At 40.7% G+C, this 13,177-nt stretch overlaps 1 protein-coding gene across 2 annotated transcripts; it reads left to right on the forward strand.

Annotated features, from left to right (window-relative positions):
• Positions 1-298: 298 nt before the first annotated feature.
• Positions 299-9,617, forward strand: LOC115177371 (dual specificity protein kinase Ttk). 2 transcript variants are annotated; one of them, XM_029738082.1, is made up of 25 exons: positions 299-468; positions 846-953; positions 1,086-1,308; positions 1,825-1,931; positions 2,235-2,378; positions 2,578-2,689; positions 2,827-2,911; positions 3,462-3,571; positions 3,663-3,744; positions 3,934-4,042; positions 4,232-4,454; positions 4,572-4,678; positions 4,771-4,914; positions 5,129-5,295; positions 5,514-5,653; positions 6,101-6,233; positions 6,418-6,510; positions 6,757-6,914; positions 7,522-7,673; positions 7,809-7,933; positions 8,043-8,117; positions 8,256-8,432; positions 8,542-8,641; positions 8,795-8,880; positions 8,968-9,617. In XM_029738082.1, the coding sequence occupies exons 2-25, from the start codon at positions 863-865 to the stop codon at positions 9,052-9,054; spliced, it is 3,030 nt and encodes a 1,009-aa protein (XP_029593942.1). In that variant the 5' UTR covers positions 299-468; positions 846-862; the 3' UTR covers positions 9,055-9,617. The 2 variants fall into 2 exon arrangements, with proteins under 2 accessions (XP_029593942.1, XP_029593941.1); XM_029738081.1 differs by having other exon boundaries at positions 861-953.
• Positions 9,618-13,177: the final 3,560 nt, after the last annotated feature.

Consider the following 13,177-nt stretch of genomic DNA (forward strand, 5'->3'; position numbering starts at 1 on the left):
TAACCAGTGGTGTAAAGTACTTAAGTAAAAATACTTTAAATTACTACTTAAGTAGTTTTTTTGGGCTATCTGTACTTTAATATTTATCTTTTTTGCCAACTTTTACTTCACTACATTCCTAAAGAAAACAATGTACTTTTTACTCCAACACATATGTCTGAGTGTTGGAGTGTGCCCCTGGCTATCCGTCAATAAAACATGTAAGGAATTTGAAATGGTTTATACTTTTACTTTTGATACTTAAGTACATTTTAGCAATTCCCATAATTACAAAATGGCAAATAATTTTAATCGAAGTGGTCGGAGTATTTTGAATATTTGGGGCGTAGTCAACCATACAAACTGGCCAATGAGCTGACGAAGTACTTGGACGTGGTAGATTTGAAAGTGTGTTATAAACAGACAGACTGACGTTTTTTTGTTGCTGGGAAGTGTAATTGTTTCACGTGAAACTACATTTTGTAAAAGGTGAGATGCGTTTTAATTTAATGTACGATGTAAAAAAAAAAAAAAAGTCATTTTGCTTGCTTTATGGCTTTGTTTCCTTGCAAATCTTTGTGCTACGGCATACGCCACAATCCGGTAGCTAACGCGTTATTAGCTAAGCTAGCTTTGCTTTGGCTAGACGAGATGCAACTGGTTAGCTGGCTAAGGGCGTTAACTTAGCTACACATATCCCAGCGAGCCGGTTATTTACATCAGGGTCTGTTGTCTGCTTGTTGATTCACACATCAGGAGTATATATCGCACTATAGCGTAGATGTCATATGTGTGAATAGCTAGCTAGGCTTACAGTCACTAGCTGCCTCAATATCCATTAGCTAACGTAACGACGGTAACGTTAGCTACATTCTTTGCAGAGATGTTGGAGGAGGAACATACAGACAGACAGCACCAACTTGCCATGTTGTGTCAGAAGCTCGACCGAATTAAAACAAGATGTCTAATCGAAGGTAATAAAACCATTTCATTCGTTCTATGGCGAAGACAACATGCCTCATATATTGTACATAATGATATTCTCCATATAAGGTCACAGAGTTTGCAAATGGTCACTGTCTTTTTTTCCTCCCATTTTCATGCAGATGACACTGATAATATCAACCAGGCCATTGGCTCAAATTCGCCTGAAACGTGTCTCGCATATCTGATGGTCTTGGAGAAGAAAGGAGACCCTCACTTGGATCCTAGTAATCTCACAAAGCTTACAGACTTCTATACCCGTGTATTCTCAACTATGCCACTGGGAAAACACTGCCAAAATGAGAGCTATGCCAGGATGCTGGTCAGATTTGCAGAGCTGAATGTGTGAGTGAACCATGATCATACTGTACCATGAGAGGCTTGAGCTTTGCTTTGCAACATGTTCCTCTGTTGACTGTACTTAGCTACATCAGTTAAATACAATGTGTGGTGTGTATTAATAATATTAAAGTGCCAATCTAGGATTTGGGAAAACTACAAAGTCACCAATGCCACTTTTTTTGGTTAACAGCTGAGGGATAAGGCAAGAAATTCATGGATGCAAGGACTGACCAACCATGAGCTCAAAATAATAGTTCTATCCATATTTTGAAGCTATTCAGTGTTTGTTTACAATTACATGATTTACAAATAATGGAAGTCAAATAAGTTTAGATGTTGGGTTCTCTGATGGATTCCGACAGTTGAACTAAGCTCTGGAGGCATTTATACCAGTAAATTCTTTTATTCTAAAAATCAATGGCTTATTTCAGAATTTAAGTCTAAAAATATATGTACCAATCCCAGATTGCCCCTTTTTTTCCTTCATATTGTCGAATGAGTCTTTTTAATTTCTTTCAGAATTCAAGACTCCAGTGGAGCAGAGGGCAACTTCAATGTTGCGACTACACACTGCCAGGATTTCGCTTTTGTCCACATTGCACACGCTCAGTTTGAACTGTCACAAGGTAGAGAGATGCACAACAATCTTTGGTTCGACTGGTATAGATCATTTATACACACAGACAACACAAATTTGGGTTATTTACTCAACTTTAGCTCCATATTTTTACCAGCTTTTTCATATTCACCCAATACAGTACACACCCAGAGCAACTATTCAATCTCTAACATGTTATTCATATCCTGACAATGATGAATGCATCTGTCCAATCTGTGAAACACATTCTGGAACTCCATACTGCTGCAGGAAAGTATTATTGGTATCTAGTCAGTAAGATTATTATTTCTTTACTATCCCATCTCAAAAGGCAACATTAAGAAAAGTACTTGGATACTTCAGAGGGCCATTGAACTGAATGCCAAACCCAACGACCTGCTGGAGGCTGCTATGCAGAACTTGACACTGGGCAAGGCAGAACTTCTGTCCTCTGAGGATAAGGAAAATGTACCAGGTTAGTTGTGTCCAATTTCCAATCCCATTTGAGATCAGTATTAACATTTTTTTTTTATGTCAAAGATAAAAAATAGTATAATACATGAACATACTACTTCGCCCTAGATTTGAATGAAATCACTACTTGTATGCTACTTTAGGGTTCTAGTACTGTATATTGATTGTCTTAATGTGTTGTCAAATTTTTTTTCTTTCAGTCTCAACTTATAATATAAATGGTTCTGCAAAAAATGGCAAAGAATTTCGCAAAGTCTCCAGAAACTCCGACGGTACAGGCGACTTGCAGCTCTCCAGTATATTTTCTTCAGGGTAAAAGACGTGTTTTTTTTTTGTTTTTTTTTTACAGTGCCAAGTTCTCAAACCAAGCTTCTCTCTGTTTGGATTTACATTCTTCTATTCTGTCTCGTGAAAAAAATGTGTTGACACTGTTCTTCTCATTCCCTTAGAACAATGGAACCACGGAATGGACCCCTAGAGGACCAGGCTCCAGCTTGGAGGTCTGGGTCGCAACGAAAGAGAGCCGTTGGCATAGTAAAGTTTGATTTGAGTCTTTTAAAGATCCTACATTAGTTTTTATCAGTAGTAGTTTTAAATAGTGTTGGGAGGGATTGATACAGTTACATATCGCAATATTACTTTGGACGATATTGTATCGATACTTCGACTCCAAGTATCGATTGTGGTTTTTTGCTAGGTAGTGTTAGCTAGCGCTAGTTGGTTGTATCTGCGCCCAAACTCGGGTATTTTTCATCCCATAGCTTGTTCTCCATCTTTTTCAATTGTTAGCCAACATGTTGTTCGCACTTTTATTTTCATGACTGATCAAAACTTGATTTTATTATGGCTCTCTTGTCTCTGCAGCAGACATATAGTGAGCAATATGTTAGGAACATCAAATCACAATAAAATCACAGTATCGAATCGCAATACGTATAGAATCGTGAGATTCGCAATACATGTCGTATCGGTACCTAAGTATCGTGAGAATATCATATCGTGAGCCCTAGTTTTAAAGTAGTTTTTCCCCATCACTTCTCTGGCTTTAAATCATCTTTTGTTCTTTATTATCCTGCCCTTCTAGCCAGGGAGAGTGCCTGTAGTCCACTGCTCTATCTCAGAAATGGATGATGATGACAGTGATGGAAGACAGGTGAAGAGGAGGGAGGCTCTCATCCCAAGTAGCTTGTCCAGGTAAGCATATTTTTTTTTTACCTTTTTCAAGGAAACACGTTCAGAACACAGGATTACAAAGCCTAAACTGATGAATGGAACTTTGTTTTAGGCAAACATCTGGTTCAAGTGCCATGTTTACCTTGTCCTCAGCCCAAAAGCATGTTGAAGATGGGGATTTCCTCAATCTAAAGGTTTGTGAATGAAAATCCCCACCTTTTCAGTTGTAATTATAGATTGCCTATGATTTTTTTTAACGCCCAGCCCAACTGTTTACAATTATATAAAATAACATGAAGAGCAGAGCATGTGATATTTTACATAATCCTATTTTAAAGACGAGTTGATTGGACAGTCATATCATTGTTGATTTGCTCTCTCAGACACCAATCATTAGCCCTGAGCCACGCCCATGGGAGGACATGGGAATGGTGGACTCCACCACTACACTGCTGCAAAGGCAAGATAGGAGAGATGCCACTAGGATGGAAGGTAGGTACCTTTTACGTTGAAGTGAAACCATTTTAACCTAGTAGTTGACGGTGCAAAAAGCTTGTTTAGTGAAAAGCATTAGTTGGTGCACACCCACATAGTCAGAGGTGCTCACTAACGGAATGGTAAACTTGTGAAAAAGTTTCTCACTCATATCGAGTTTATGTTCTCTGCTGTTTCAAATGGTAGATACCACTGACAACCTAAACCAGATAATCGGTTCCAGCTCCCCTGAGGCTTGCCGGATCTATCTGACCAAGCTGGAGAAGAGGGGCAATCCTCAGACAGACACCAACCTTCTCCTAAAGCTGAAGGACTGCTATTCCAGAGTCTTCTCCAGACTGCCGCTGGGAATGTACAGCAAAAACGAAAGCTATGCCAAGATGCTGGTCCGATTTGCAGAACTCAAAGGGTGAGTGTACTTTAGGATGTTTTTGGAAATTAAAAAACAAAAAAACATGCATATATTCAGATGTGTTTCCAGTGTTCTAGAATTGGTTTGATGGCTGTCTAAAAATGTCCTCTGTAGTATTGATGACCCAGATGATGCTCGGGACAACTTCATCGTTGTGAGATCCAACTGCAAAGGCTTTGCCTTTGTGCACATAGCACATGCTCAGTTTGAGGTGGCTCAAGGTAGATTGCCCATTTTTATATTTTACATAAACGATCGTGCATAATATTGAGTTTTCATACTAAAGAGATTTTTGTTCATATTCTTCCAATAGGTCAGGTCAAGAAAGGCACCTCAATACTACAGAAAGCCCTTCAGGTGAACGCAAAGCCCACGGAACTAATTGAGACGGCAATGCAGAAGCTAAAAGCCGGGAATTACCAGTTTCTCCCCGCAGAAGACCGAGAGTGTGTCCCAGGTAGGTTTCATTTACATTTAGTCAATTATGCTGTATGTCTTGGTGGGGTTCGTTAGGGCATGCAATGGAAAATGTGGTCCCTCTGTTTTCTCCTGTTTGGTTCCTAATGAACATGACCCTGTTCATCCTGACTACAAAGTGATAACGGCTTCAAGCTTAAAGCTTGCAAACCTGATGTAAGTTTTAGATTCCTTATGTGTGTTTCTTTTTACAGAGCCACAGTCCCACGGGTCATTGAGTCTGTCAAACTATGGTAGAGAGAGGGAGCCGGAGATTCCCGCCCGTTTACCTCTGAGCCAGACACAGCCCAAACCCTCTAGCATGGAGCTGTCTTCAGGCTGGAAAATGCCAGCCCGTGTCAGCCGAGTCGTGTCTCCAGAGGTTTGGTTTGTTATGTTATTTTTGGGGTTACTACTGTGTCATCAACATGAAAAGTGCTAGCATCAAACTCCAATTTAGTTTGTTCATTCTTATGGCTGAGTTAACTACATTTCTGTCTCTCTTTTCGCCTCTGTTTTGACACTCATGTTTTTGTTTTCTTTTGGATTCTTCTATTTTAACCTTTGGGTTTATCTGTGTGCGTGTTTGGTCGTCATCAGGAGAAGCACACCCCTCCTGATCTCAGGCCCATTCCACGTCTGGTGGATTCTCTGCCCACCCCATCCCTCCCTCTCCCGTCCAGACTCAACCCACCCGTCGCCTGCCAGACGCCCAACTACAAAGACCCCAGGGCCAACAGGTGAGGGGGCTGGAGTGGACATATATCTGACATAAAAGCTCTTGTGCGGTGATCCTAATCACCATAATCTAATGAATCTATTGAGCTATATTAGGAAATGGTATTGTCAGTGTTGGGGAAGCTACCCTGAAAATATTACTTCCCACTGCAAGAAGTTGCGCTACAGTAAAGCTACCCTCAATAAAAATATATTTTGTTTAACTAAAGTTACTTTGAAAAGGTTACTTTGAGAACTACCTCTTGAAAAATGATCATATTTTAATCTGAACTGTCATAGTGCAAAGTTAAGACTCATCCATCCTGTGACATGGCTTAAATAACAGTCACGGCAGACAGTGTGCTGAGATCTGTGAGTGTGTTTCGTCTTGGAATCAAGAGGAAAGATGGGAAGCAGTGGTGCAAAGAAATAGGACATCCTTTGACATTTGAATTCCCTTCACTCCTCAGTTACGTTACCCCCGTGGTCAAGAGGAACCCCCCGTTTGCGGCCCCTCTCTCAGCAGCCCATAAAGCCGGCCCTGACCAGCAGCAGCCGTGCACCCCCCTCAGCCAGGCGTCCTATGCCCAACAGACCCACCAGGTAAACCACAAACGCCATCCATGGGATTTCCCTGATCACTTGAGACGCAGTCAGGTCAGGAGGAACTATCTCATGGCCCTAGTTAGGTTCTCTATTTGTGAGTTTTCTGTTTAAGTTATAGGCCTATGTCAAATGAAATGTGAACTTGATGGTTGAATGACTCTGCACTTGTCCCTTACTTCAGGGTTCCACCGCTGCTCTCTCAAACGAGTCCATCGTGATAAAGGGCAAACGGTTCCTTGTCCTGAAAATGATTGGCCGAGGTGGATCCAGTAAGGTAGGGTCTAGTTGTCTTGTTCATTAGGGCACAATGTAACAAAAACTCTCCAAAACATTGCGCAACGGAAAACAAAAGACAGTTACTTGTTGGACAATTTAAGATTGTACTTCCCTGTTTCAATTTGTTTGAAACTGGAAGATACCAGGGAAGTACTACAGGTGGTTGGATGGCCGATTAGCTGTTTTTTTTTTTTTACATTTACATTTTTAAGCTGGTTTGATGGTAGGTTCCCTGTCATTTCAGGTGTACCAGGTTCTGGACCAACGGAATCAGCTGTTTGCTGTGAAGTATGTGAACCTGGAGGAGGCTGATCCCCAGACAGTGGAGAGCTACAAGAACGAGATAGAGCATCTCAATCACCTGCAGCAGTACAGTGATCAGATCATCAAGCTGTATGATTAGTGAGTGTTCAGTGTTTGCTACTCTGACTTATTCCGCTCGGGTCTAGCAATAAATTATTTTGATTTTTTGATAGAAATGCATACACTGTACATCCTAAACACAAAAACTGGTGGTACTGGTACATACATAAAAAATAAAATACATAGTCACATGGCCTACATTAAAAAAAGGTGAAGGATAACACAACGTTATTTTAGTTATGTTTTATTTTTTTGTCCCCGTTTTCGTGATATCCAATTGGTAGTTACGATCTTGTCTCATCGATCTTGTATCAACTTCCCAACGGGAAAGGCGAAGGTCGAGTCGTGCGTCCTACGAAACATGATCCGCCAACCTGCACTGCTTCTTAACACCTGCTCGTTTAACCTGGAAGCCAGCCGCACCAATGTGTCGGAGGAAACACCGTTCAACTAACGAGTCAAGTCAGCCTGCACGGATCGAACCCCAGGCTGTAGCGACGCCTCAACACTGCGGTGCAGTGCCTTAGACCGCTGTGCCACTCGGGAGGCCCTAACACAACGTATTTCGGTTGTGGTCTCTGTTCCATCCTCACTGGGATTCCCAGTGAGCAGTGCATTTTATCAGTCGAGTTCTCTTGTGTTCCAGTGAAATAACAAACAGCTACATCTACATGCTGATGGAATGTGGTAACCTGGACCTCAACACCTGGCTACGAAACCGTAAAACTGTCAACCCGCTGGAGAGGAAGTTCTACTGGAAGAATATGCTGGAGGCAGTCCAGACCATCCACAAACATGGTTATTATCTCTCCATCTGTCTTGAACTCTATCTCTCTTCATCAGTAACAATTATGTTTTCTAAAGTTCCTCATACCCAAACATTGCACTCTATAAGAATCCTTTTAGTTTTTTCAGTAACTTTTTTGTTTGTAGGTATTGTCCATAGTGACTTGAAGCCAGCCAATTTTGTGATTGTGAATGCCTCGCTGAAATTGATCGACTTTGGCATTGCGAACCGCATCCAGCCTGATGTGACAAGCATTATGAAAGATTCTCAGGTAAGAGCACAACCCCCATTTCCAACTGTAGTTCATAATGTTTGTATGCACAACCAGAAGCTTGCCAAAATAAGGATATTGATCTTCAAGAAAAAAATCCTAAACACAGGTGGGGACCTTGAACTACATGCCCCCCGAAGCCATCAAAGACACTTCATCCCAGCCAGGGAAGGCAAGCTTTAAGGTGAGCTGATGTCCCTTCCTTCCAAAACAATGTATTTTTAATACATGCATATTCCATATGGACTCATTTATATCAATGTTGGAAGATTATGCATGTGTAATGATGAATAATAAATATTTTTGTTGATTTGATTCATAGATTAGTACTAAAGGTGATGTGTGGTCCCTTGGTTGCATCATGTACTGCATGACCTATGGGAAGACTCCATTCCAGACCATCACCAACCAGATCACCAAGCTACACGCCATCATTGACCCGACCCATGAGATAGAGTTCCCTGACATTGCAGAGAAGGATCTGCTAGATGTGTTGAAGGTGAGTGATTCTGCTATGTATTGGCTTTTTGGTTGAGTTTTGATTTACTGTGAATGACATGGTTAAGTGGGATCTGATGGGATATGTATTATTTATTTTCTTCCACCAGAGGTGCTTAGTACGAAACCCTAGAGAGCGGATTTCCATCGCGGAGCTGCTGGCGCATTCATACCTAAAGCTTCAGTCTCAGCAGCAGTCACCTGTGCCAGGTACATAAACGCCCACACATTATGCATATTTATAACTTATACCTGCCATAATTCCAAGTGTTTTATTTTTTATTTTTTATTTATTTTTTTATTTTTTTAATAAGAAAAATAATTGCAACAACTTTAATTTTGTCTTCCTCTATCTCCTTTCAGCACCTCCTGACAATAACGATCTGAAAAGGATCCTCAACGAGCTCGCTGCCTTACAGTCTCCCAACAGCATTGCCAGGGCTGCTCATGTAAGCATAACAATGTGGAATTTCCAATAATATTCATCTTATCGTCATTTGCTTTTAACTGACTGGCATCTTCTCTGCAATCGACAGAACTTGGCGAAAATGTGTAACAGTGGTCGGAAACTGGACGCTGCAGGGTGTGTAAAGTCATCCAGCCTGCTCAACTGGAAGATGTGATCTGGCCATGTAGATGCTCCACTGATGGCTTAAAAACCCACATAGGGGTCAGCAGATGGGATTCCATATCTAGCCTAAGTCATGCTTTACCCAAGAGATACTGCCCATGCCATGCTTCAGCACAACCCGAAAAATACATCCTGCTTGGCAGTACACTGGCCTTGTTTGAATACTTTGAAAATGTGTCCTTCCTTCCCCGGCTTGAAGAAATCACTGATCTGACATGTCTGGATTGGTGAAAGCTATGAAGTGGAACCTATGCTTTTATTCTATCCAAGTATGTTAGATCAGTGCTGACACAGGATGAGAGGAAAGAAGGAAGCATTTTAACAGTTTTTAAGCAGGGTCCATATCTGCCCTACAGAGCTCTACCATCTCCATGTTTTATCCTCTCATGTCCTCATGACTTCCCCTTGCTTGCATCTTGAAGGATACAGATCTACACGTCTTTTGTTTTTTTAAGACTGACATTTTTTTTGTGTTTCTTTACTTTACACATTTTACTGTACTCTCAAACATGTAACTGCAAAAAATGCTCAAATAAACTAGCTAACCGATGTTTATTTCGGCTGTAGTTATATTTTAATTTTTCTGGTACTGGTAGGATACAAATAACTGAAAGTCTTGAATGAATTATAGTGAAGCTGCTGAATGGACAAAAGGGGACATTTTATGTGGTGGGGGGATAACCTGCTCTGACAATGTAAAATGGGATGACTTAAGTCTATGGTGATAATGCTGTCTCAAATTCATATCAAAACCAACCAAAGGATTTCACCACCACATCAGGGAGAGCTCTGGAAATGGACCAATACTGCGTGCACCATTTTCTAATACCTCAATCAGCATGACTGTTCCATGCTCTTCATGACACCAGACATCTCTCTTTTTCACCTTTTTGCACCCAGGAATGGTTTCCACTAGATAGCACAGCCACAAAGTCAAAATTGGCTTTTGTAATAATTCATGAAAACAAAAATGAGCTTTTTGGTCTTTAAGGTTAGCAGTGTGGTTAACCGGGTCATTAGTTGTCTTCACCTAAGCACGGTACTTGACTTGGGAAGGAGGTCACTGGAACTGAGTAAAGGCATCTCAGATTTTATTCTGAAAGAGTTCCTGCACCTCTTATATAATATTATCTCAAAAGTATTGAGTTCCTGCACCTAAATATAAATGAGTACTGGCACCTATTTCAGGCCAAATCAAGCACTGGCCTAAACATGCATTTACAGTCCGGCAAAATTTATAGCAAGGAGGGGGTGGGAAAGGGATATGGTATATAGTGACAATAATACATTTTATTGGGCAGATGCCTTTCAAGACACTCATAATACATTTTAAGGACATCTTACATAAAATGTAGTACTATAAATTAAATCTTTCATTTAGGCCTATAATGAATTAGACTGTTGCTTTATTATTTACAGGGAAAATATAACATAATAATGATCAGCTTATTTTTTATAATAATGGCTGGGTTCTGTCACTTTGCACTGATACCATGTGTAGTGAACAGTAGCTATTGCTGTGTAGGCTACTCCCTGTTAGCTAGACTCACAAGGCTTGCATTTTGACTCATAAAGTGATCTCGACTAAGAAAAGGTTGGTGACCACTGTTCTAGTCTATATAGGCTATGGCCTATTATTATTATAACTGGGTGATTTTAGCCCTGAATGCTGATTGGCTGACAGCTGTGGTATTTCAGACCGTATACCACGGGTATGACAAAGCATTTATTTGTACTGCTCTAATTAGGTTGGTAGCCAGATTATAATTGCAATAAGGCATCTCAGGGCTTCGTGGTATGTGGCCAATATACCACGGCTAAGTATCCAGGCACTCCATGTTGCATCATGCAAAGAACAGCCCTTAGCCGTGGTATATTGGCCATATACCACAACCCCTCGTACCTTATTGTGTGTATTAGCATACTGTTAGGCTATTCTCAAAATTTCCTTTTAGGGTGTAACCAGTGTATGCAGCGTGTAACCTAATACAAAGCTGATTGGTCGCCGTGCCAGTGATTAACACTAGAAAAGCCTGGCCTCGTTGGACTCACCTTTTGGGCCAATGATGTGTCTTTTGAAAGTCAACATGCTAGCAGTCTAATAAACAGTGCATTCAGAATGTATTCAGACCACTTTCATTTTTTCGTTACAGCCTTTTTCTAAAATGTATTCAATATTTTTTCCCCTCATCAATTTACACACAATACTCCATAATGACAAAGCAAAAACAGGTTTTAAGAAATTTTTGCAAACTTATAAAATAAAAAACAGAAATATTACATTTACATAAGTATTCCCAACCCTTTACTTAGTACTTTGTTGAAGAACATTTGGCAGTAATTACAGCCTCGAGTCTTCTTGGGTATGACGCTACAAGCTTGGCACACCTGTATTTAGGGAGTTTCTCCCATTCCTCTCTGCAGATCCTCTCAAGCTCTGTCAGGTTGGATGGGGAGCATCACTATTTTCAGGTCTCTCCAGAGATGTTCAATCGGGTTCAAGTCCGGACTCTGGCTGGGCAACTCAAGGGCATTCAGAGACTTGTACCGAAGCCACTCCTGCGTTGTCTTGGCTGTATGCTTAGGGTCGTTGTCCTGTTGGAAGGTGAACCTTCACCACAGTCTGAGATTCTGAGCGCTCTGGAGCAGGATTTCATCAAGGATCTCTCTGTACTTTTCTCTGTTCATCTTCCCCTTGATCTTGACTCGTCTCCCAGTCCCTGCCACTGAGAAACATCCCCCCAGCATGATGCTGCCACCACCATGCTTCACCGTAGGGATGGTGCCAGGTTTCCAACAGACGTGACGCTTGGCATTCAGGCCAAAGATTTCAATCTTGGTTTCATCAGACCAGAGAATCAATTTTTTCATGGTCTGAGAGTCCTTTTGGTGCCTTTTGGCAAACTCCAAGTGGGCTGTCATGTGCCTTTTACTGAGGAGTGGCTTCCGTCTGGCCACTGTACCATAAAGGCCTGATTGGTGGAGTGCTGCAGAGATGGTTGTCCTTCTGGAAGGTTTTCTCATCTCCATAGAGGAATTCTGGAGCTCTGTCAGAGTGATCGTCGGGTTCTTGGTCACCTCTCTGACCAAGGCCTTTCTCCCTCGATTGCTCAGTTTGGCCGTGCGGAAAGCTCTAGGAAGAGTGTTGGTGGTTCCAAACTTCTTCCATTTACGAATGATGGAGGCCACTGTGTTCTTGGGGACCTTCAATGCTGCAGAATCATTTTGGTACCCTTTCCCAGATCTGTGCCTCGACACAATCCTGTCTCAGAGCTCTACGGACAATTCCTTCAACCTCATAGATTGGTTTTTGCTCTGACATGCACTGTCAACTGTGGGACCTTATATAGACAGGTGTGTGCCTTTCCAAATCCTGTCCAATCAATTGAATTTACTACAAGTGGACTCCAATCAAGTTGTAGAAACATTTCAAGGATGATCAATGGAAACATGATCAATATATTTGCAAAAATGTCTAAAAACCTGTTTTTGCTTTGTCATTATGGGGTATTGTGTGTAGATTGATGAATTTTTTTTTAATAATCAATTTTAGAATAGGTTGTAATATAACAAAATGTGGATAAAGTCAAGGAGTCTGAATACTTTCTGAATGCACTGTACATGTCATATATGCTATCGGAGGAACAATAATTTGGTTGTGGTAACATTAGAAATTGAAAGAAAATGTATTTCAAACAACACAATAGCATTTTCATTAGTTTATGTAACTGTAGGATATATGTACAAAAGAAAAAACACTTAAACACCACAATTTAAGTCTGAAAATCAAGGGAAGATCTTAAGGAATGAATTTAAGAATAGGCATTTCAAAAGAACGGAATTGCATATTTTGAGTTTAAATATATTACTGTGCTTAGAGTGTTGTGAGTGCACACAGGGAACACATGTAATCGCAGTAATTCTGTCCCCCAAAAAGTTATATATTTTTTTTGTTTTGAGACCAAATCTTTATTCATTTTTTCATTCTCCTGTTAAGGGAAAGGGGGGTGGGGATACATGCACAATACACAAATTATTATAATTAAAAAAGTAACAATACAGAGCCAAAAAGTAACAATACATTTAGTATGTAAAGAGAGGGGGAAAAAAAGTGA

This window comes from Salmo trutta, chromosome 37 (genome assembly GCF_901001165.1).
Source record: "Salmo trutta chromosome 37, fSalTru1.1, whole genome shotgun sequence".
NCBI lineage: Eukaryota > Metazoa > Chordata > Actinopteri > Salmoniformes > Salmonidae > Salmo > Salmo trutta.